Here is a 19,526-nt window from a genome sequence, read left to right on the forward strand (position 1 = left end):
AAATGAGAAGAAAGGAACGGCTGCACACCAAAGAAACATTCCAACAATTTTATTCCAAAATAGCAATAGCCAGCCAACAAGAGAGAGTGCCCGAATACAGGTGATGTGTTTCACACTCACCTCAGTGCTTCAGCTTCAGCACTGATGTCAGTGTGAAATGCATCACCTCCTGGGTTCAGGCACTCTGTCTTGTTGGCCGCCTATTGCTATTTTGAAATACAATCATTGGAACATTCCTTTGCTGTGCAGCCATTCTTTTCTTCTCATAAGGAAAAAAGGCATATTGTTGATTTACTAAAAGAATAGATTCTGTTTACTTAGCAAAGTGATTGTTCACCAAGCTTACTGAATATGTTTAGAATGTGTTCATCTCACTTAAAGTAGAACTATAGGCAAAATTTTTTTTTCCTTTTGCATAAAGTAAGGGAGGGTTATAACCCCTGTCAGTCTTTTTTTACATGTGTGCTCCATTGGGGAGATTTACCTTCACTTCCTGTCCCCCAACCAAAACAGAAAGTGAGTAAAAATTTGAAATCCCTGAAAGTTTAGGTCACAGAACTAGTGCCCTCATTAGAAAATGTTCCCTCTTTTACTACCTAACAGGGATTCTAACCCCCCTACAATCTGCCCAACACAAAAAAGTCATACTTTAACCAATCATGTGTTTGAAAATATCTTGCTTGTTAACTTTTATTGCACATGATTGGTTACTGAAAGTAAACACAGATTCCCTTTATTTACTATCATTCACTTTGAAAAGTGAAAATGCACATTAACTTTGCATAGTGAGCAGCTTCTGCTTTAGTAAATCAACCTCATTGTGTTATATATAAAGTGCAGTTATCGGGTATAAAACAATAGTGGCTATAATTATAAGGTTGTATAAAGCTATATTTTGTTAGAAACCAGAATGACACATTTCAAATGCAAAACCATCTGAATTTGCAGTGATGATAAAATCTCTTTATTATCTGCATATTTCATAAGTTACATTCATTTTTGAAAAAATATCATAATTTCCCAGTATCCACTTTATATATAAGTAATGCTGTCATCAGCAAAGATATACACAATTTAATTTATGAATATATATGCTGTAGATAAAATTTTACATTAAACAAATCTCGTCCTTCTATCTCCCTTTAGGCATGACTTAACCATTTGCGAACCACAATGTTTTACTAACATACAGCATAGTATTGAAATGACAGATACATTCAGCCTTTTTATTTGACCAAACTTATAAAACTCTTTAAAAAAAAATAAAGATTAAATACAATTCATGAAAAGGTGCATTACAGATATGGGCCAGGGTCCATTATAAATTTTCTAAAATAGACATACATTTTATATACTTGGAATGTGTGAATTATTCTGAAATCTGAATCCTATCTGGTATTCTGATTAATGAATAAAGCCTACACAAGAAAAAGGAATGTTTTAGTACTCGGGCCAGTAGCATTAAAAGGAGCCTGTCACAAAGCAAGACACTTACATAAGCTTCTTTTAGATTAGTTAATCTAGTTATTTTGTTTTGTTAAATTCTTGTTGATTCATTCAATTCATATTCGAAATTAGTTTTATGTCTTTTTCGAATTTTCATTGAAAAGTTTGAATCAATACATTCTGAATCGGCCGAACTGGAAACTTTTGTTTTTTTATTTTTTAGATTTAATGTGGAAAAGTGAACAAACAAAAGAAAAATCTTCATCAAATGATTACAATGACTCTTTAATTCACCTTTGGTTAAACAGCATTATTTCAAAATGGTACTCCAATAACACACACGGTCTTTAATTTCAGAAACATGTTTACAGTTCGAATTTGACTGGATGTCGATGTAAAATTCAATTTGAATCTCAATTCAAATTTGGAAATTCGGATGAATTGCGTTTCATTATTCTGTGAATTCTGTAAGCTTCGTTTATACTGTAATTCAGGTATTCGGATATACCCAAATCTCAGAATAATGAAAAATGTGTCTGAATATTTATTCAGAATGAAACAAACCGCACATGTCTTTTAGACATATCTAGTAAACGCTGCAATTTCCTAGGTCAAGAAACACATGCAGGTCTCACAGCAGTACCTAAACCTATTAGTGATATCCCTGCTCTGGAATTAGACTTAAGGCCCTGAGTCATGGAACATTAGCTTACATCAGAGGCTTCTGGACATAAAACTATTTTGCTTTGTGACAGATTTAGATTAAGTTTTCAATCCACCAAAAACAGAGATTTCACTTTTGGGAAGTACACTGGTTGGGTCATGTATGTCTCAGCAACTCTTTAGTTCAGATATCTTTATTTCAGTTCCAAGTTTGGCCACCTTTCATAGCTACCATGTATACGTGCTTCATTGTCTTTATTAGATAATCCATTAGATACCCATTACAGACATAATAGCGGTAAGGACCTTTCACCACTGGAGTCCTAAAGAACTGGCTGTACTGGTATACACCCAAAAGTGAAACAATGATTTTAGGTGGGTTATACTTTTAAGCATGTAGGACTGATTGAAAAAGTAGAAAAGGTATTATCTATAACAACTAGATAGAATTTAGCTAAACTCAGATTGGCTATCATGGTCAACAGAAACACTTTTCTCTCCTTCAGTTTTGAAAAACCACATCCAAAGTGCATGGGGTCTCCTAATGGCTAAATTTGTCAGTTGTGTTCAAGGATTCCTGTCAATACCTATATTAATGCTTGCATTGAAATATCTTATCCTACAATATGTAACACTTTCATTTTCCTCATGTTCATCTTTTAAATGCGTTTATTGAAATAATGGTTTAAAAGCATATGAAATAACAGGTTTTCCATGAATTCTTGCATATCTATTTACAGCTCTAAATAGAGATCTCTAAGGTAATATTTACAGTGTAAACATCAACTTTTTTATTATAAGAAACATATTTGCCACAATTTTCACCTCACAACATATTTGTTTTGGTTTGAATACAGAAGTAATCTTCTTGAAATACTATGTGAAACTCAAAAATATAGTAAACTTGTTCTTCTGATAAAACAACCAAATGGTCTTCCTCAAAGATTCTGCAAAATAAGAAGCAATTATTATTTTACCAAAGTCAAACTATGTGAAAATAAATATTTTTCAAAAGTTCAACATTATAAATTGGCTAGCACTTGGGGCTGGTAATGAACCTTTATCCAAAACTTTGCCTTCTCTTCCACCACCTGCATACACCACACTTTATGTGTGAGGTAAATGCTCAGGTTCTCACCCACAAACAAATCCATACAAATCCAAAATAGACATAGAGGCACTAACCAGTCTTGCAGCAGAGGTCAACGTTTCAATGTTCAATGGAGCTCAGTCTATCTTTCTCAAGACTTGAGAACGCCAATGAAATGTTGTTGCTTTGATTTATATCTGCTTCAAGACCCATGAGTGCTTCAATAGTCATAGCAGGCCATGCAACTGCCAAAGGGTCCAGGAGCAGAGACTAAATCTTGGCAAATGCATGTGGATTATATAAATGTATGTATGTATAGTTTTGGAACCTTTATAGGACTTTATGAAAACAATTATTATTCAGCATAACGAAAGAAAGTGTCTTTGAGTTAGAGACTTATGAGACACAGGGGCCCCTTAATGGTTTTCTAATGGGCCCAGATGCATATACGTAGTTACAGCCCTGCTCGTGCAAGGAGTAAAAGAAAGTTACAAATTGAAGCCTTAAAGTAGAAAGGAAACACTCAACTGTAACTTTAAAAGGTCTGTGGAAATGGTGACATTTAATGCCAGCCACACAGTCAGCCATTGATCTCAATTGGAAATGTTTCTTCTTGTACTGAAGTGCATAACATATTTTTGGTGGTTTATTTGCACCAAGTGGAGTTGTAAAATACCTTAGCAGCACCTTGTGTGCATGGGTGTTGACTGATGAGGTCAGAACCAAACAAAATACGATCCCCCATTTTAATCAGCCATTGTCACATTTGAAGATACTTTTATTTTTACCAGGTCATTGTGGAAAAAGCACCACAATGTCCTGTGACCAATTAAAATGATTGTAAATGTGTGCATTGCATTTGCCACAGATTTAAAATATGTTTCCAGTAGGAGCAATGGAAGAGAAATACAGTATAGCTGAATAAGGCTGGCTGAATAAAACAATGCAAATTGAGTTCTGCAGAAAATGCTGATTTTCACATTTGATATGTAGATTAAAATGCTCATATAGGGCTCTAACGTTTAGGGGTCTTTTAAAGGCAAAAGGTTTTAAAACAACAACATTTATGAAAACTAATATACCAATGGCAGATGGTTAAAGAGTTCATCCATGGTGGCATCATCGTAGTTTTCTGAGAATGGTGCTTGACTTAGATCATTATCTTCTCGAAGACTTGCAGGGTTAATGTCTTCTTGACTATAAAGCAAGAAAAACTGAATTTTAGATTTATTTTTTTTGGTTCAAACACTGATCACCGAATGCCTGGCATATTTAAACCAGCCAAACAGCATTTATTTAGATTAGGTAATAAACAAGTTAATGTTTAGAAGAATAGGTGAGCATCATAAGTCTTTAAAAATGCAAAAGAAAATTGAATCAGGTTAAAAGCAGGTCAACTGTAGGTCTAATGCACCTGTCAATGAATGTAGAATAATCTTAGAAAAATCTCAAACATGAGTCAAAAGCAAGCTTATCAACATAGCCCATTGACACAGGTCCTACAACAGAAATATTAATATCTTGTGTATGAGTCTGTTTTTGTTGGCACCTTTAGTGTTGTATATGGTTCTTTGGCTGATGCTGTTGTTAGTTTTGCCAAACTTGCTATTTACTGTCCTTAAATAGCATGTAACATATAGGCATATAGAACATTAAGGTCAATAACTAAGCCACTTTAACCACTTTAACTGAATTCATCATATCATATCATCAAATCCCAGGATGATTTTCTCATCAAAATTCTCAAATATAAATGTTGCTTAGGTATAGACATTTTTTGTTTAACAATTGTAAGATTGGAAAAGGTATTTTGCAATTAAAACCCCTACATGTAGCGCATTAAAAGGTTTAACCAAAGAAAACTTTTTACTATATGTACAAGTTTTTTTACAATAGAACTCAATAATTACTTCACTGTCAGCCAGGTAAGTGATGCATATATTTAAGTAGTGCTATTAAGGTAGTGGGTTTAGGGGTTTGATGTCAGGGAGTAATTTAATTAATTAGAAAAATAGTCCTAACCTACTGCAAATTCTGAAAAATATCTTTACAATTCATACATGATGAGTAGTGACCGCTAATGATAATAATAATAAGCTAGCTCCAGCATACTTAGTGGTCTGTTGATGGAAAGGAAACACATTTCAAAGTGAAATATTTTATCAATCAGAAAACCTAAGGAATACACCTGACCAACAAAGTTTGTACCATCTGAGCAGTGTTACACTGACAGCTGTATCTTTAGTTTGGGAAAACAGTATTTTCCAAACCAATGACTAAAATTCTCAAGATTGACACAGAATGATTGGAATAATGAAACTGTACTAAAATAAAAGCATAAAAAGGCATTGAGAAATAGAATCAGAATGTAATTTAAATTAAAACCAACTGGAGGCTGCACCAAAAAAGTAGTTTAACAGTCTAATTTAAGATGTTTATAATTGTATCTAGTTAAAATAAAAGTGCTGATATTTATCCTTTTTTATATCAGTTAATAAAGACCATAGAAAAGAGCTGAGCAAATTCATCTTTCACCCCATTATATTTCACACTGAAAGACTGACCAGACAAAAAAGTTATTAAACAATTTAGCCAATATCTCCTTAAAGGGAGAATGTAACAGCGTTGGCCAGAAAAACAGGTTTTAAATGATACACTTCAAAAAATTTCCAAATGATCAAAATATTCAGTCTTCAGTTCTTTCCTAGACTGAACAAACAAAAATCATGGCCTGCATTGAAGAACATTAAAAAAAAAAAAAAATCATTATATGAAACATATGGCTAAAGGTAGGTATATGCAACAACTATGTACAAAATTGTACCTAAGATAAATGTTCCAGAAAATGAATTCACTTTAATAGATGCTGAAAATGCAATTTTGTTAACGGTTCTATTTTTTTATTCCATTAGATACAGTACACAGCAATCATTTAACTTGTCTGAAAAGAATCCAGATTAATCTCACAAGATAATGACAATCATGACTAAGTAGATGTATTTGTCATTCTGCAATTGTCAGTGCTAGTGCTATTTTAATTAAAGTCTTTCTGCGCCTGTATCAATACCTTCTCTTTCCAGTTAGAACTGAGTTTAAGTACTTCTTTACTGCCATCTGCTTCCGAAAGCGGCTGTAGTTATCAGTAAAGACTGCATCTGAGTGACGTTTTACTGGAGCTGGATCTTCCACAACACTGTTGCTGGAAATAGAACAAAAAGAAACACATTTTAATAATCAACCTAATTAAAGACTATCATCTTTTAAGTTGCAGATCAATTCTCAATTACTAAAGAAGTAACAGTACCTATTGATATTAAGTGATTGGGAAAAAATAAACACTGTATATAATAAATAAATAAAAAAAAAAAAAAAAAGCTTACTAGAGCTTGGGTTTGTATTTTTATATTGTCTCTATTTTCATATTCAACCGTAACTGTTTTAACTGTTGAAACCTTGAGCTGTCTCCTCTAACCTGATGCCCTAGGCCAGGGGTGTCAAATGGCGGCCCTCCAGCTGTTGCGGAACTACAAGTCCCATTATGACTTTGCCTGTGGGAGTCCTACTTATAACCTGCAATGCCTCATGGGAATTGTAGTTCCGCAACAGCTGAAGGGCCGCCAGTTTGACACCTGTGCCCTAGGCACTGGCCCATGAGTGCCATTTTTGTAAATACAGCCCTGCATATACATTACCAGTTTGTTAATGTAACATGAGACAAAATTACTTCTCTGTGCATGTATTAAAAATTTAGAAAGTCAAATTATATATATATATATATATATATATATATATATATATATATATATATATATATATATATATATAAAATAATAAAATACATTGGTTTAACACTTTTGTTCTTGGAGGACTTCATATAACTTTGTACCAGGACACGCACCTACCACAACTGTGGGGCAGGCAGCAGTGTGACCTGTCCCCAGCTGTGTCCACCAATGACTGATCACTATACCTGCCCACTGCCAGTGACCAATCACAGCAGATTACATGACAGTTGGAAACGATGTATGGCTTTCTTTCTTGCCATATATTATATACAATTGCGTTGCTAGCTGTGATTGGTCACAGTGATCACATGGTACAGACAGGGCCAATCACAGCCCATCTGTACCATATGATTGGCCAATGACAGCTAATCACAACAAAAAATGCTGAATTAACCAGTTTCATAAAAAGTAAAAGTAAAAATGGTTGCTTATACCAATGAAATTCACTTCATAATATGTAAAAAAGAAAAACTGATCACTTCTCCAGAGTAGTACAGTATTATTGTTCCAGTCACAGTGTATTAGAAAATATCATAAAAGAAAGAAAAAAAATGTAATAAAGAATTGAAAAAACATATATTTTTTTTACATACTGTCAGCAGTGTGTCTGATTACTGCCATACCTGTTATATGATAATGCTGCACTGCTCTGCGCTGGTGACAGTATGTTAAAAAAAAAAAAATTGTGCCAAAAAATTACAATAAATTTGCCCGCCTTACTAAATACCTTGGACTCTTTACTTTCCAAAAAGTAATGGTCTAAGAAAAGCAAGTTTTTTCAAAATATTCGGTCTTTTTTCAAACATGGTGATTAAATACCACCAAAAGAAAGCTCTATTTGTGTGAAAAAAATTATAAAAATTATGAAAATTTCTTATGGTTACAGTGTTGCATGATGGCGCAATTGTCATTCAAAGTGTAACATCGCTGAGCGCTAAAAATTGGCCTGGGCAGGAACGTGATAAAAGTGAAAATGACTTATCCCACAGCTGAACACCAGGCAGATATAAAATAAGCAAATATATTCATTCCTACATCAATACATGTATGTTTTAATTAAAGCAATGTAACGACCTGCATTTGACCTGATATCAGACTCTTGAAATTCCCTGTACAGTAGAGCTTAGAGGGGCAGATAACGCAGCAAAAGAAACCATTCAGGTGTGAGTTACAAAGAGATAAGCTCATCAACCTGCTGCTTCTCGTTTCACTGTCCACTCACATGCTTGGGTAGGGACAAGACCTGTTAAATTGCATGTAACTACACTAGACAAAAAATAGGTCTCCTTTCCTGCCAGGTAGGGCTGTGCTGTAAATCTCATGACTAATGGACAGAAATACAAATTCTTTGGCATGTAAAACAGGCCCATTAAATCTTTTTCATGTGTATATTCAGCTGTCTGCCTAGATATATCTATGAATAATATTGTGCTCCTACAGTTAAAAGTCATAGCTCCATATATCACTGGTTCAAGTTTCTATATATAGTTTGTAGAAGCAGTAGTACCTATTTTCTCTAAGATTTTTACTTGTGATGGAAAGAACAATACTCTTAATTTCACTGGATAACAATGCAACAAAACTCTAAAATAATTTGCACCTTATATATTTATAAGTGCAGTTAAAGTTTTTCATAATGTTACACCAGAATATATGAAATTTGATGAAGTTTTAGAAATAACTGAATAATTTGTAAACAATGTTAACAATGACATCCTACCTGACTCTTTTGCCAATTAGAGATTCTAAGTATCGTCTAGCAGAAAGCTGACCCAAAAGTTTGCTGTAACCACTTGTGAAGAGTCCATCAGCATGCCTAGATGTCCTGGTACAAAAAAAGTAAAAAATGTGTTCATAACCTCTATTTAAAAAAAAAATTATAACAAGAACAAGAACATTTTTAGTTTATATTGTTGTATAATATTATCTTATCAAAAGTTGTAATATTTCAAGAATCACTAAGAGATGTAGCCAACCAACTATTGTCTGTTAAAAAATAAATAATATCCTGCATGTTTTAGTAAATACGCTACTCCTCCACAGTTACAAGATTGTTGTTATCTATTACAGGAAATATATATTAGTTCTCCATACAGTTTTTTTGTGAGATCAGGAGTAAAATAACATCTGCAAAAAATCTTTTACAAGTTAATAAAAAATATTACATATATATTCAGAATTTGTACATCCACTTAGCGGGTAGAGCTCTCACTTGCTTAACAGGGTCTTTTCTGCTTTGTTGAAATTAGATTTTCACATAGTTCAATAACTCAAGTGGAAATATACATATAATGAATGAATCAGACCAGTGACACATCCCTTTCATTCCCCCTTTCTCCCTATTAGAGACAGCGGGATGTAAAAGAAAATAACTACTGCTTCACGCTCTCTTTAGAAATTCAATTGTGTTTTTAGAATTATTCTGTTGTGTCTTCAATATTGATTTGTAAGACAAAAATTGTATATAGTGTATTTTATACAGTAAACACAGATTCCATCATCAGTTTACAGTTAAAACATGAACTAAGCCATATTTCTGACCACTTGACCCAATTGCTGTTCCATCCCTTTTTTAATACCAATCGCTCAATGCTACAGGACTGCATTCCATATTATATTATGCATCCAATTATCACCACTCACATCTGGGTTAAATGATGGTCAGTCTGTCATTCAACCCCTTTCTATAAGCCCAGACTGTTAGGGACAGATCCCCTGGGGTGTAGCTCTTCGGATACTACTGCTTTACTCAGCTGTGCCATTCAGTCTAGCAGTAAGGACCACTGACACTAGGCAAGAAGAGTGATTACCATGACATCACCTGACCAGCCAGAAGTTAACTAGAGTTAAGATATGTATTTAGGGATCTTAAACACAGCTGATTTGAAAAATTGTGTAAATGTAAATGTAGTTTCATGTTAGTTGTATGTAAATAAGTGCTTTGATAGATGAGTTTCCAGAATCTATAAGGATCTGTGGTAGATTGAATAGAATGTATCATTAACAGCCATCATTAAAGTGAACCTCATGGCATTTTTGGAATGGTATCGCTCTAGGTTGACCTACAGCATCTTGGTGCGAGCTGTGGGTGCCCATGCCTAGCAGAATCCATATTCTTCTCAAAAATGATTAGGTATACAAAGTAGATGCACATTGATGTGTTCATTTTTGTTTTATATAAAAAATAGAGGAAATTATAAGAAATGGACCTACTATCCGACTCCAATCCTATGATGCCTTTTATCTAACTAGAGGCTTAAACATATATTTAAGTCACTAATTATGAAACACACCAGAGGACTGGAGTCCGGTGGGCAGTGTTTTCCTCTATGAGCAATAAAACATTATTGAAATGACAACAAAAGGACACAGCAGTGTGTTATGTCTATGTAAAGTGAACATGTTGCTTTACATTGCACAGTCAAGGCACAGGTTTGCTTTAAGCAGCTGATAGCAAAATGTGCTAAAACGGGAGTCTTCTCACTTGTACTTGTGGTAATTAGTGAATTGAGCCATACTTAAAAGTCATTTACAGCTTCTGTTCTTTTTGTGTAAATGTCCTATTCTGTGCTCTAGCCAAAGTCACAAACTTGGAAGAGGAAAGCAGAAAAAAAGTTCTGCCTTCCCTCAGGATGGTCTCACAATTGGATTGATTTAAGTGAACCATGCCAGGTTCCAGTTGTCCCCCCTTCCTATTCCCCTGCTGGTTGGCACTCACTATGGATTGTTAGAAAGTGACTTATAAATGTCCCCGGGTACACTCCCCTGCTAATCAGACCAGTAATCCCTGTTTCATTACACAGTTCTCTATGGTGAGAACTGTACTCTGGCACAGTTTGCACTCACACTGCAGAAAACCATACTAGATCAAAAATGAGCACCACCCGGGACCATCTGTTCAAAGTGGTCCCGGCACGGTTTGATTATTTCATCCTGGGCACGCTTCGGAACACTCACACTAAACAAACTGGCCCCAGGGGCTGAACATTGACTGGTTCACAGTGTTATTTTGAGTGCAGCCTTAGACATTCCTGGTCTGCATCCATGTTCCAAGCCAATGTTTCAAGGCATTGAAGCCAAAGACAGATTAGGCAACCAGCATTTTAAAGAGGGGGACAACAATGATAATATCTGACTTTTCCTAGTACAGGTTTCCTTTGATGAAAATTGGACATAAATCTTTGTACCTGCAGTGGGTATAAAAGTACAGATAAAACCAATTTAAAATAACAAAGAAGATCTCAGCTGACAGCCAAATACTCTTTTCAAATAAAGTTACATTTTAAAAGCTAGAGTGGAGTACATCCCGTTTTCATACTAACAAAGGTTATAGGTCTCTAAATTTGCACCTCACACATATGCTTTCAATAAAGAATGTAATAATTACCCTAATTACTGCTTATATAGCAGTAATTTGAATAATTATTAAATTCATAATTGAAAGCTTCTGTGTGAGGTGCAAATTTCGAGACCTATAATTGTTATAAAAACTAAACAAGTGAATGCAAAATGAATGGTGTAAATTCCAGTCCTTAAAGGGATAGGCAAACTGTCATTATACTGATGCTGAGGAAGTACAGCAATCTGTCCACAGTATGCCTTAAAGAAAACTCCAGTTTTGGGATAATAATTACCCCTCAACCTCCTCCCCTCCCTAAAGTCCACCTGCACTTTTATACCTCCCAAAGTCTACTGGTCAGTCCAGTGATGTTACAGTCCCTTCCTTTTTTCCTCTGGTAGCAGTGGTCCTTACTCCTATACTGAACAGCACTCATTTAATGACTTGCACATACTATTCTGTGCACTAATACTCTGAGTCCAGGCTGCATAATAACAGACAAAAGGGGACATGTCAATGACTGCCCAGATTCAAAATAGGTGGGTTGAAAGATGCTGGCCCTCATTCAACCCATAAGACATTCAGCATCTAGAAAGCTCCTGGTTAAACGTGAGCACTGCAGCAAAAGCTGTTTCTCTTTAAATTTTTACTTTGCTGAACTGGTTATTTTTACATTTTTTTAAATTTAGTTCTACTTCCAATCCCATCTACAGCCACATTTATTTTAGTTTTTACATAAGAGAGGATTAGAATATCTGTTAAGAACATCTGATATTTTTTATACAGCTCTCTGTCTTCTTCACCTGACGACACTCTCTCATTTCCTGTCATAATATCATTATGACAGGAATTGACATTAAATCCATAATTGAGGTCAAAGACAGCAATAAAACCGTTAAAAAAAAAAAAACTCTGAGAGTTGACATTTTAAGGTGGTTTTAGGGAATGACGCCACTTTTAAGGCAAGATGAGTGAATATTGATTTTGTGAAAAATTCTAACCACTTGATCCCATTAAGACTTTTTCCCCATTTGAAGGGACTTAAAACAGGAGTATGTTCAAAGCTATTTTGGCCATACTTCTATTGTGGTTCACAGGAGTGTAATTACTTGTGCACTTTGGTGGCCCACAATCAGCCAGCAGAAGGCTAAAGTTCACTGTTTGCTGACCTCACAGAGCTACTTCAGAGTCTGGAGCAATTCTGACAATAATTTTGTAATCCGGATGCCTTACAGGCAGCTGGCTCAGAGCCTCATACAGCTGCTCCTTCCTCCTCTAGTGCCGGTGATCTAGTGAGCATTGAAGAAACATAGCAGAGAGCGGTCACATACAGTCACCACTTTGCTTAGAATGGACCCAAGAACTGAGCGATCAGGGGTCACATGATTGCTCACTTCTCAGGCATAGAGCCTGCATGGGACAGCTGAAGCATTGGGTACTTTTATTTTACCATTCCCACACTTCTCCTTTAAACTCCCTGGTGGTATTCCCAAGTCTGGCTCGGGGTAGAATTTCAGAACCAAAAGCAGAAACCCTGAGCCAGACTCGAGATCGCATCGCAGGATCCAAGAAGAGCGTGCTTACCTTGTCCCCTGGGTGTGAGATGTCTCCCTGCAGTATGAGCGGCTTTACCTCTGCTCGATTCATCACGGAGCCGAGCTCCGTTCCCTGCGAGTGGTGTGACGCATGGGGACGGAGAACGGTGCCAAATTCAAAAAGTGAAACACACACAATACATACAGTACACTGTAATCTTACAGATTACATTGCTCTCTGAAATTATTTCACATCTATTTTGTCCCTAGTGGTTTGTCCAGTGCCCTGCATGTAGTTTTATATTATAAATACTGTTCTTTCTGCCAGGAAACTGGAGATTGTCCATAGCAACCAACATTGTCCCTTTACATCAAAAGTGGTTTTAGACCAGCTAGAAAACAGCGATAATAAATTAGAATCTCTTGCAGAATTAGAGATAGTGATTGTGAGGAGAGCCGTCATCAAACACTGAAAGTAATGACAGTGACAATTCTGCAACTGAGCAAATTTCTGTGTTTTTGATTTGATTACATTATTGAATAATTTTTATTATTATTATATTATTATTTGGTCTAATTATTTATAGTTATTTATTATATTGCAATTTATGATTTCATTTTTCAAACTTTATCATAACCAGGATGTCTACTAGACTCTGGTTTGGACAGATTTAAGTGAGTTATTCCTAAGAATTACAGGACAACAATATAAAACGCCAAATTTTCATGCAAAATAATTGTACCGCTCTCAGCACCTAAAATCCGATATAATCATACGCCAGGGAGGTTAATGTATGTGCACTGTTTAATGTGCTTTTGGGACCACAAATACCAAGTCAATTCTGAAAGACCATTTTAACAGACCCCAAGCGGTTTAGTTCATTGTTTCCATTTTTTTAACCCCTTTACTGCCTGACTATGGCTGGTGTTGCTTAGATCAGTGGTATGTTCAGCAGAAATCAGTCCATTTACAGATGACCTTAGAGACAATATTTTTTCTTAGAAGTGAACCATGATTCTGTGCAGATTAAAAACAGTATCTGAGACAAATGAAAGTGTCATAAATTAGTTATTGACATGTCATATCCAATCTGTTCTTTACCTGCCAACACCCTGGGTCATGTCCAGAAAAAACTTGTCATTGTCTGGTAGTGTATTCTGCAACATATCCATGTCTTGTTTTAAGGACACCTGTGTCTGGTCTGGATCATTTGCTCCTTCATACGGCAATCTGTTCCCTAGCCTAGAATAAAGAAACGGTTTTATTTGTGCATTTCCCCTATTCAGTACATGCAATATGCTCACACACTAGAAGAAATAAACCAAGTAGAAGACAGGACACTGTGGAGGTTTCTACTATTAGTCAAAGTCTAAAGTGCCCTCTACAGTCTGAATTAGGCACTGTAGGCAGTACCAGCTGTATGGCTGGATTAGTGGTGCTTACTCCCAATATTCATAATAGGCACATGTACTGTACATTATCTACTTGTTAAGTATAAATATATCAATGGCAATATCTTATATAGTTTGATACTTCCAATTGAGCTAATTTCTTCCTCCCCTTATAAAACCAGACCTATCATATACTGTACATACCAAAGCACATTAAACCTGCTTATATAAGCACAAGCACCACATATTGTTAATAGCATTACATTGTAATATGGAAGGGCATATGTTTTTATAGTCATGGTTTTACAAGTACATGGATTTGTCATCAATTCCCTGGAGGTATATACATTGAACCTGTACCCAGACCATGAACAATAAAGTATGTGCATGTTCTTAAAGTGTTTGTAAAGGCTGAAGGTTTTTTACCTTCATGCATTCTATCGAAGTAAAAAACCTTTAGTGTGTAACTCCTCAGCCCCCTAATACTTACCAAAGCCTGATCTTGATCCAGTGATGTGCACAAGACCCGAGGCTCCCTGCATCTCTCTCTCCCAATTGGCTAAGATGTAGCAGCAGAAGCCATTGTCTCCGGCTGCTATCTATCACAGTCAGTGAGGCAGGGGCAGGGCTGATCCGCACTGTGTCTTATGGATGCAGAAAGCCAGCTCAGGAGCAAGCATGCATGAGTGCCCCCACAGCGAGAGGCTTTCTATGGGGACACTTGGCAAGGGGGAGGGGTCCAGAGCTCCAGTGGGGCACCAGAGAAGAGGAGGATCTGGGCTGCTCTGTGAAAAGATTGTAAAGCATCTTTTTTCATTAAAATAAAAAAGTTGTTATAAGCATCTGCTCTGTTCAATGGTATTGCACTCAGTGGCCCCTTGCTTCCTGTTTTGGAATACCCCGCTGGTGCTCTATGCCACATCTTCTTATGAGTGCTATAGGAGGTGTGCTCTTGAGCCATACTGGGTTCATCCACAGACACATACAGCATTGTTCGACCCCACCCCCAGCTCCCTTCTTTCAGGATGTGTCTGACATCAGCAGGAGCCTATAGCACCCCTTCTCTTACAGAATCTCCTGTGAGAGCAGGAAGCAACGAGAGAAGAGCTGCAGCCAGACACAGTGCTGGATCAATAGATGTCTCAGTTAAGTGTTTAGGACAGTGAGGGGGGAAAATCGTATTGGAGCATGTTTTACCTCTTTTTGCATAGAATGTATTAAGGTAAAAAATATTAAGACTTTGGAAGCACTCTTAAAACACACACACATAAGCCCTGTTCCATCTGAAAATGCCTACTCAAGTCACAAAAATTGCTGCAGGGAGAGTCATGACTGTGATGAACCAGCCATGTTCTGTCTGAACAAGAATACTGACCATGAATACTGAAGTCACAGGAATAAAACAAGATAACCTTGTGGTACTTATGGTTCCACCTTATGCTACATCCTTTTTAAACAAAATGCAGAAGCACTGTGTGAAACTGTACTTCAGGGCTGCACACCCAGAAGTAAATGAATTCACTTGGTCTACCACTATTTTACATTTTGGTGGGACTCAAGAAGGGGGAGATCTCAAGCACAACAGGCCATACAAATATACTTTATTTTTATGTGTTATCAGTTCAACATGTCTAAATGTATCAGTAAGCTGTTGCCATGTGACTGTTTGATATTTATTTGATCTATTACTTCAATTTTGTTTAACTTATTGTTTTTTTACATGCTGTTTTTTACTGTAATGTGGAAACCCTCCAAAGTTTTAAAGCTAGAAAAAAATTTTTTAACACGATGAGTGCATTTTCATCTATATTTTTAGGTTAACCTTAATTTATCCTCTAATTTACTCTTACTATTATCAATATTAGATTTTTTGCTCCCTGTTTGATTAACATATGCAGTTTATAAATTCTCCTAAGCCCAGATGAAGTAGGAACCTTATAGCCCCAAAATGCATTGTCATCTTTGGACTTCTAGGATGACATAAATACGTTTGGATTCCTATACCTTTAGTGTGGTGCTTTTGTCTGACTCCATTCTTTTTTTCTTTTTTTTCCAGATTCTTCATTCATTCTACATTGTTTCATTATACTAAAAATAGAAACTTTCACTTTCTAATCAGTAACTTTGTAGGAGTGTCAGTCCATGCTGTCTATACACTTGCCCTATAAACTCTAATGCATGCAATATGACAACATTAGAGATGTGAAATAAAGAAACTGCAATTGTAATGTTTCCTCTCTAACCCTTTTCCTTAATCCGAACCCTGAGCTCCTTCTATGAATCTGATCATATGTGAGGTTTATTTACTAAAAGCAAATAGGCTGTTCACTTTGCAAAGCAATTTGCCCCAGGGCTTAAGTGAATGAGTTGAAGCTCTGCTGATTTCCATCATCCAGTCGTTGTTATTTCCCTTGCATGTGATTGAGTGTTCTTTCCAAATTGACACTTCACCGCATTCACTATGCTCTGGGGAAAATTCCCTTGCAAAGTGCAACTTACCCTGCAAAGTGAACATTTTAGTAAATCAACCCCGGTGTGTATAAAACTTTCAACAAAACAAGCCTCAAACTTTTTAAATTAATCTCTGTGAACTTCCTTTTCTGCAGAAAAATGTTCACACAGAATTACAGCCTGTCAAGATTTCCTTTCATAATATATAATATCTATTGCTATCTTGTGATAAGTTCCCACAGCGTTTGTGTTGACATACTGCATGACACCCTCTGCAACCTGTGGATCAGAACTTTTAATACACTATGATAGCAACAAACCATTATGCTAAAATATATTAAATGTGTTTTAGAATGCATTTTTAATTATTTTAAATGCACACAGTACATATCCAATGATACAAAGAGAAGTAACTTATTTTGACAATCATTTTGCATTAATATTGTTGTTTTTCTTGGTATAATGGAAACAGTATAGCTAGAATCCTTTTGAAATTACTTATGGCCATGGGACTTTTGGCAAAACAAAGCCTATATGCCAATGTTTCCCATCTGGATTTTTGCACAATTAACAGCAGTAGTTACTGCAAATTCCTTAAAGTGATAGTAAAGGCTGTTTTTTTTTTTACTAAAATAATAAACATGTTATACTTACCTGCTCTGTGCACAGAGCAGCGACTTACCTCCTTTTCTGTAGCCCTCCCCACGAGTGCTGTTTCCTCCTCCTCTTCTCCCAATGACCCCATTGTGGGCGGACCCGCTCCTGAGCCGAGCTTTGTACATCCATAGACACATGGAGTGCAGCTCAGCCACGCCCACCACTCCCTTTTCACAGAATATTAATGACAGCAGCATGAGCCAATGGCTTCTGCTGTTCCCTCTGTATCCTGTGAATACAGGACTTGGGTAAGTGGGGGGCTGGGGGAACTGCTATTGGAAAGTTTTTGTACCTTAATGCAGAGAAGGCATTAAGGTAAAAAAAAAACAAAAAAAAAAACAGTTGCCTTTAAAACTTCATTAAAGTGGGACTAAGAGGTTTGGGGAAACCCACTAATGTAGGTTTGATTTACTAAATGGCTTAGTAAATGAGCAGAAGCTATGCTGACTTTCGCCACCCAATCATGTGCAAGCAAAAATGCTGTTTCTTTTATTTTTCTTACATGTGATTGGGTATTCTTTGCAAAGTGAAGCTTACTAAGCTCTGGAGAAACTGCACTTTGCAAAGGGCACAGTCTATTTCCCTTTAGTAAATAAACCCCTGTATGTCTCTTTGACAATAAAAGCCACTCTCATGCCTGCTAGCAATGTTTCTTTAGAATGTACACTGAGCCACATATGTTCAGCTCAATGTAAATCCCTTGCATGCATTATGCACCAGGATGATATAACTGCTGTGCACATGCTAGGTAAGCCAATCAGGGAAGCCATATATGCTGAACAATGAAAAATCCAGAGCAAAATTGTGACCATCAGTGATACAGTGGTGAGACAGATTGCTAAATGGGGGACAGGGGCAGGTAAGCCTGCCACAATGTGTAAATATGTTGTGCATACTTGCACATTTTGGCAAAACCCCTGAGCAACAGCAGCAGAGTTTAGTTTTGCTTTAAAGCCAGCACACTGCATTATACAGAGTGACAATGGGGGTTGAATGCTTACACTTTTCCTGTTTGTTGAAGGTGCTCCCATTCATTTTTAAAGAGCCTCAATGCAAATCCACACAACTAAATGACACACCTGACCATTGAACACACCACAGCATACATACAATGGGCTGCATTGGAGGAAAAAAACAGTCAGGACCTGTAGGTAATGATTGTGCACAGATAACACAATTTGTGTCGATGCATCAACCAATGTGTATGCATAAGTGTAATTGGGCCTTAAAGAAATGTTACCCTTGAAGCCTAGCAACATACTACATGGCTTGTTAAGATCACCATTCTCAAGAGTAAAGCAACAAAAATCAGCTGCTCACTAGTTTTGCCCATGAGAAATATAGTTGGTTCAGCTCCAAACTGACACCTCTTTTCAAAGGGCTTAGTCATACCATGACTTTTTGTGGCTGGGTCACCTGCTGTAACAATTTCCAACAAATCGTCCTGATGTGCTGCTGAAACATTTTTCTTTTCCAGAAGAATTTAGGGTTGCACAGCACACTGCTAACCTATCACCCCAGTACTTGCAGCATCTATTCTCTTGTGTGAATAAGGGTTGGCTATTTTTCAATCAATCAAATGTTATTTTTCAGAATAATTTGTTCTGTGGTGAGAAAAACTACTCTGAACTTGCTTTCAATTTTTTTTTTAGACTTGGTGGAGGAGGAGAGGAGTCATAGGATTTTGATGATTCGTTTGGTAATGTGTTGCTTTATAAAACTAGATTGATATGATTTACAAGCTGTGCAACTTTTGCATGCAGGACTGTGGTATAATTTGGTCAGTAAATTTGGAGTGTATCCAGCACTCCTAAGGCTGCCCATAGATGGATCGAAATGTGTCCAGTTCAGCAGGGACCAGCTCAATTCCAATCCATCTATGGCTGCTCCCACTCAAGATAAGTTGATTTAATGGTCATCAGATGAAACTGTTGGAAAACATTCATTCTGTCAGCACCTGATCAGTGTACGTATTTTGATAGCAAAAGAGTCCCCACCATTAGAATGCAATAGCACAGCAGGGAGGATTCCTCCTCTTGTGTAGATGGAAAATGATCCTTGTATGGCCAGCCTAAGGTTGGGTACACACAGGCAGTATCTCAGCCAGTATCGATCAGTTCAACAGGAACATTTGGTCAGTGGTCTTGGTTTCGTCTTTTGTTAAAGGA

General features: G+C 36.5%; 1 protein-coding gene across 1 annotated transcript in view; it reads right to left on the reverse strand.

Annotated features, from left to right (window-relative positions):
• Positions 1 to 948: 948 nt before the first annotated feature.
• VIP (vasoactive intestinal peptide) overlaps positions 949 to 19,526 on the reverse strand; it is a 30,262-nt gene continuing 11,684 nt past the window's right edge. The window contains exons 3-7 of the mRNA XM_077486321.1: positions 13,961 to 14,101; positions 8,705 to 8,809; positions 6,267 to 6,398; positions 4,282 to 4,396; positions 949 to 3,056 (exon numbers count right to left, since the gene is read on the reverse strand). Coding sequence (XP_077342447.1) covers positions 3,048 to 3,056; positions 4,282 to 4,396; positions 6,267 to 6,398; positions 8,705 to 8,809; positions 13,961 to 14,101 — 502 coding nt within the window. The 3' untranslated portion in view covers positions 949 to 3,047. The remainder of the gene's footprint in view (positions 3,057 to 4,281; positions 4,397 to 6,266; positions 6,399 to 8,704; positions 8,810 to 13,960; positions 14,102 to 19,526) is intronic.

The sequence above is a fragment of the Lithobates pipiens genome, unplaced genomic scaffold, assembly GCF_037356315.1.
Source record: "Lithobates pipiens isolate NorthernLeopardFrog02 unplaced genomic scaffold, aLitPip1_a1.2 Scaffold_18, whole genome shotgun sequence".
In the NCBI taxonomy this organism is placed as follows: Eukaryota; Metazoa; Chordata; class Amphibia; order Anura; family Ranidae; genus Lithobates; species Lithobates pipiens.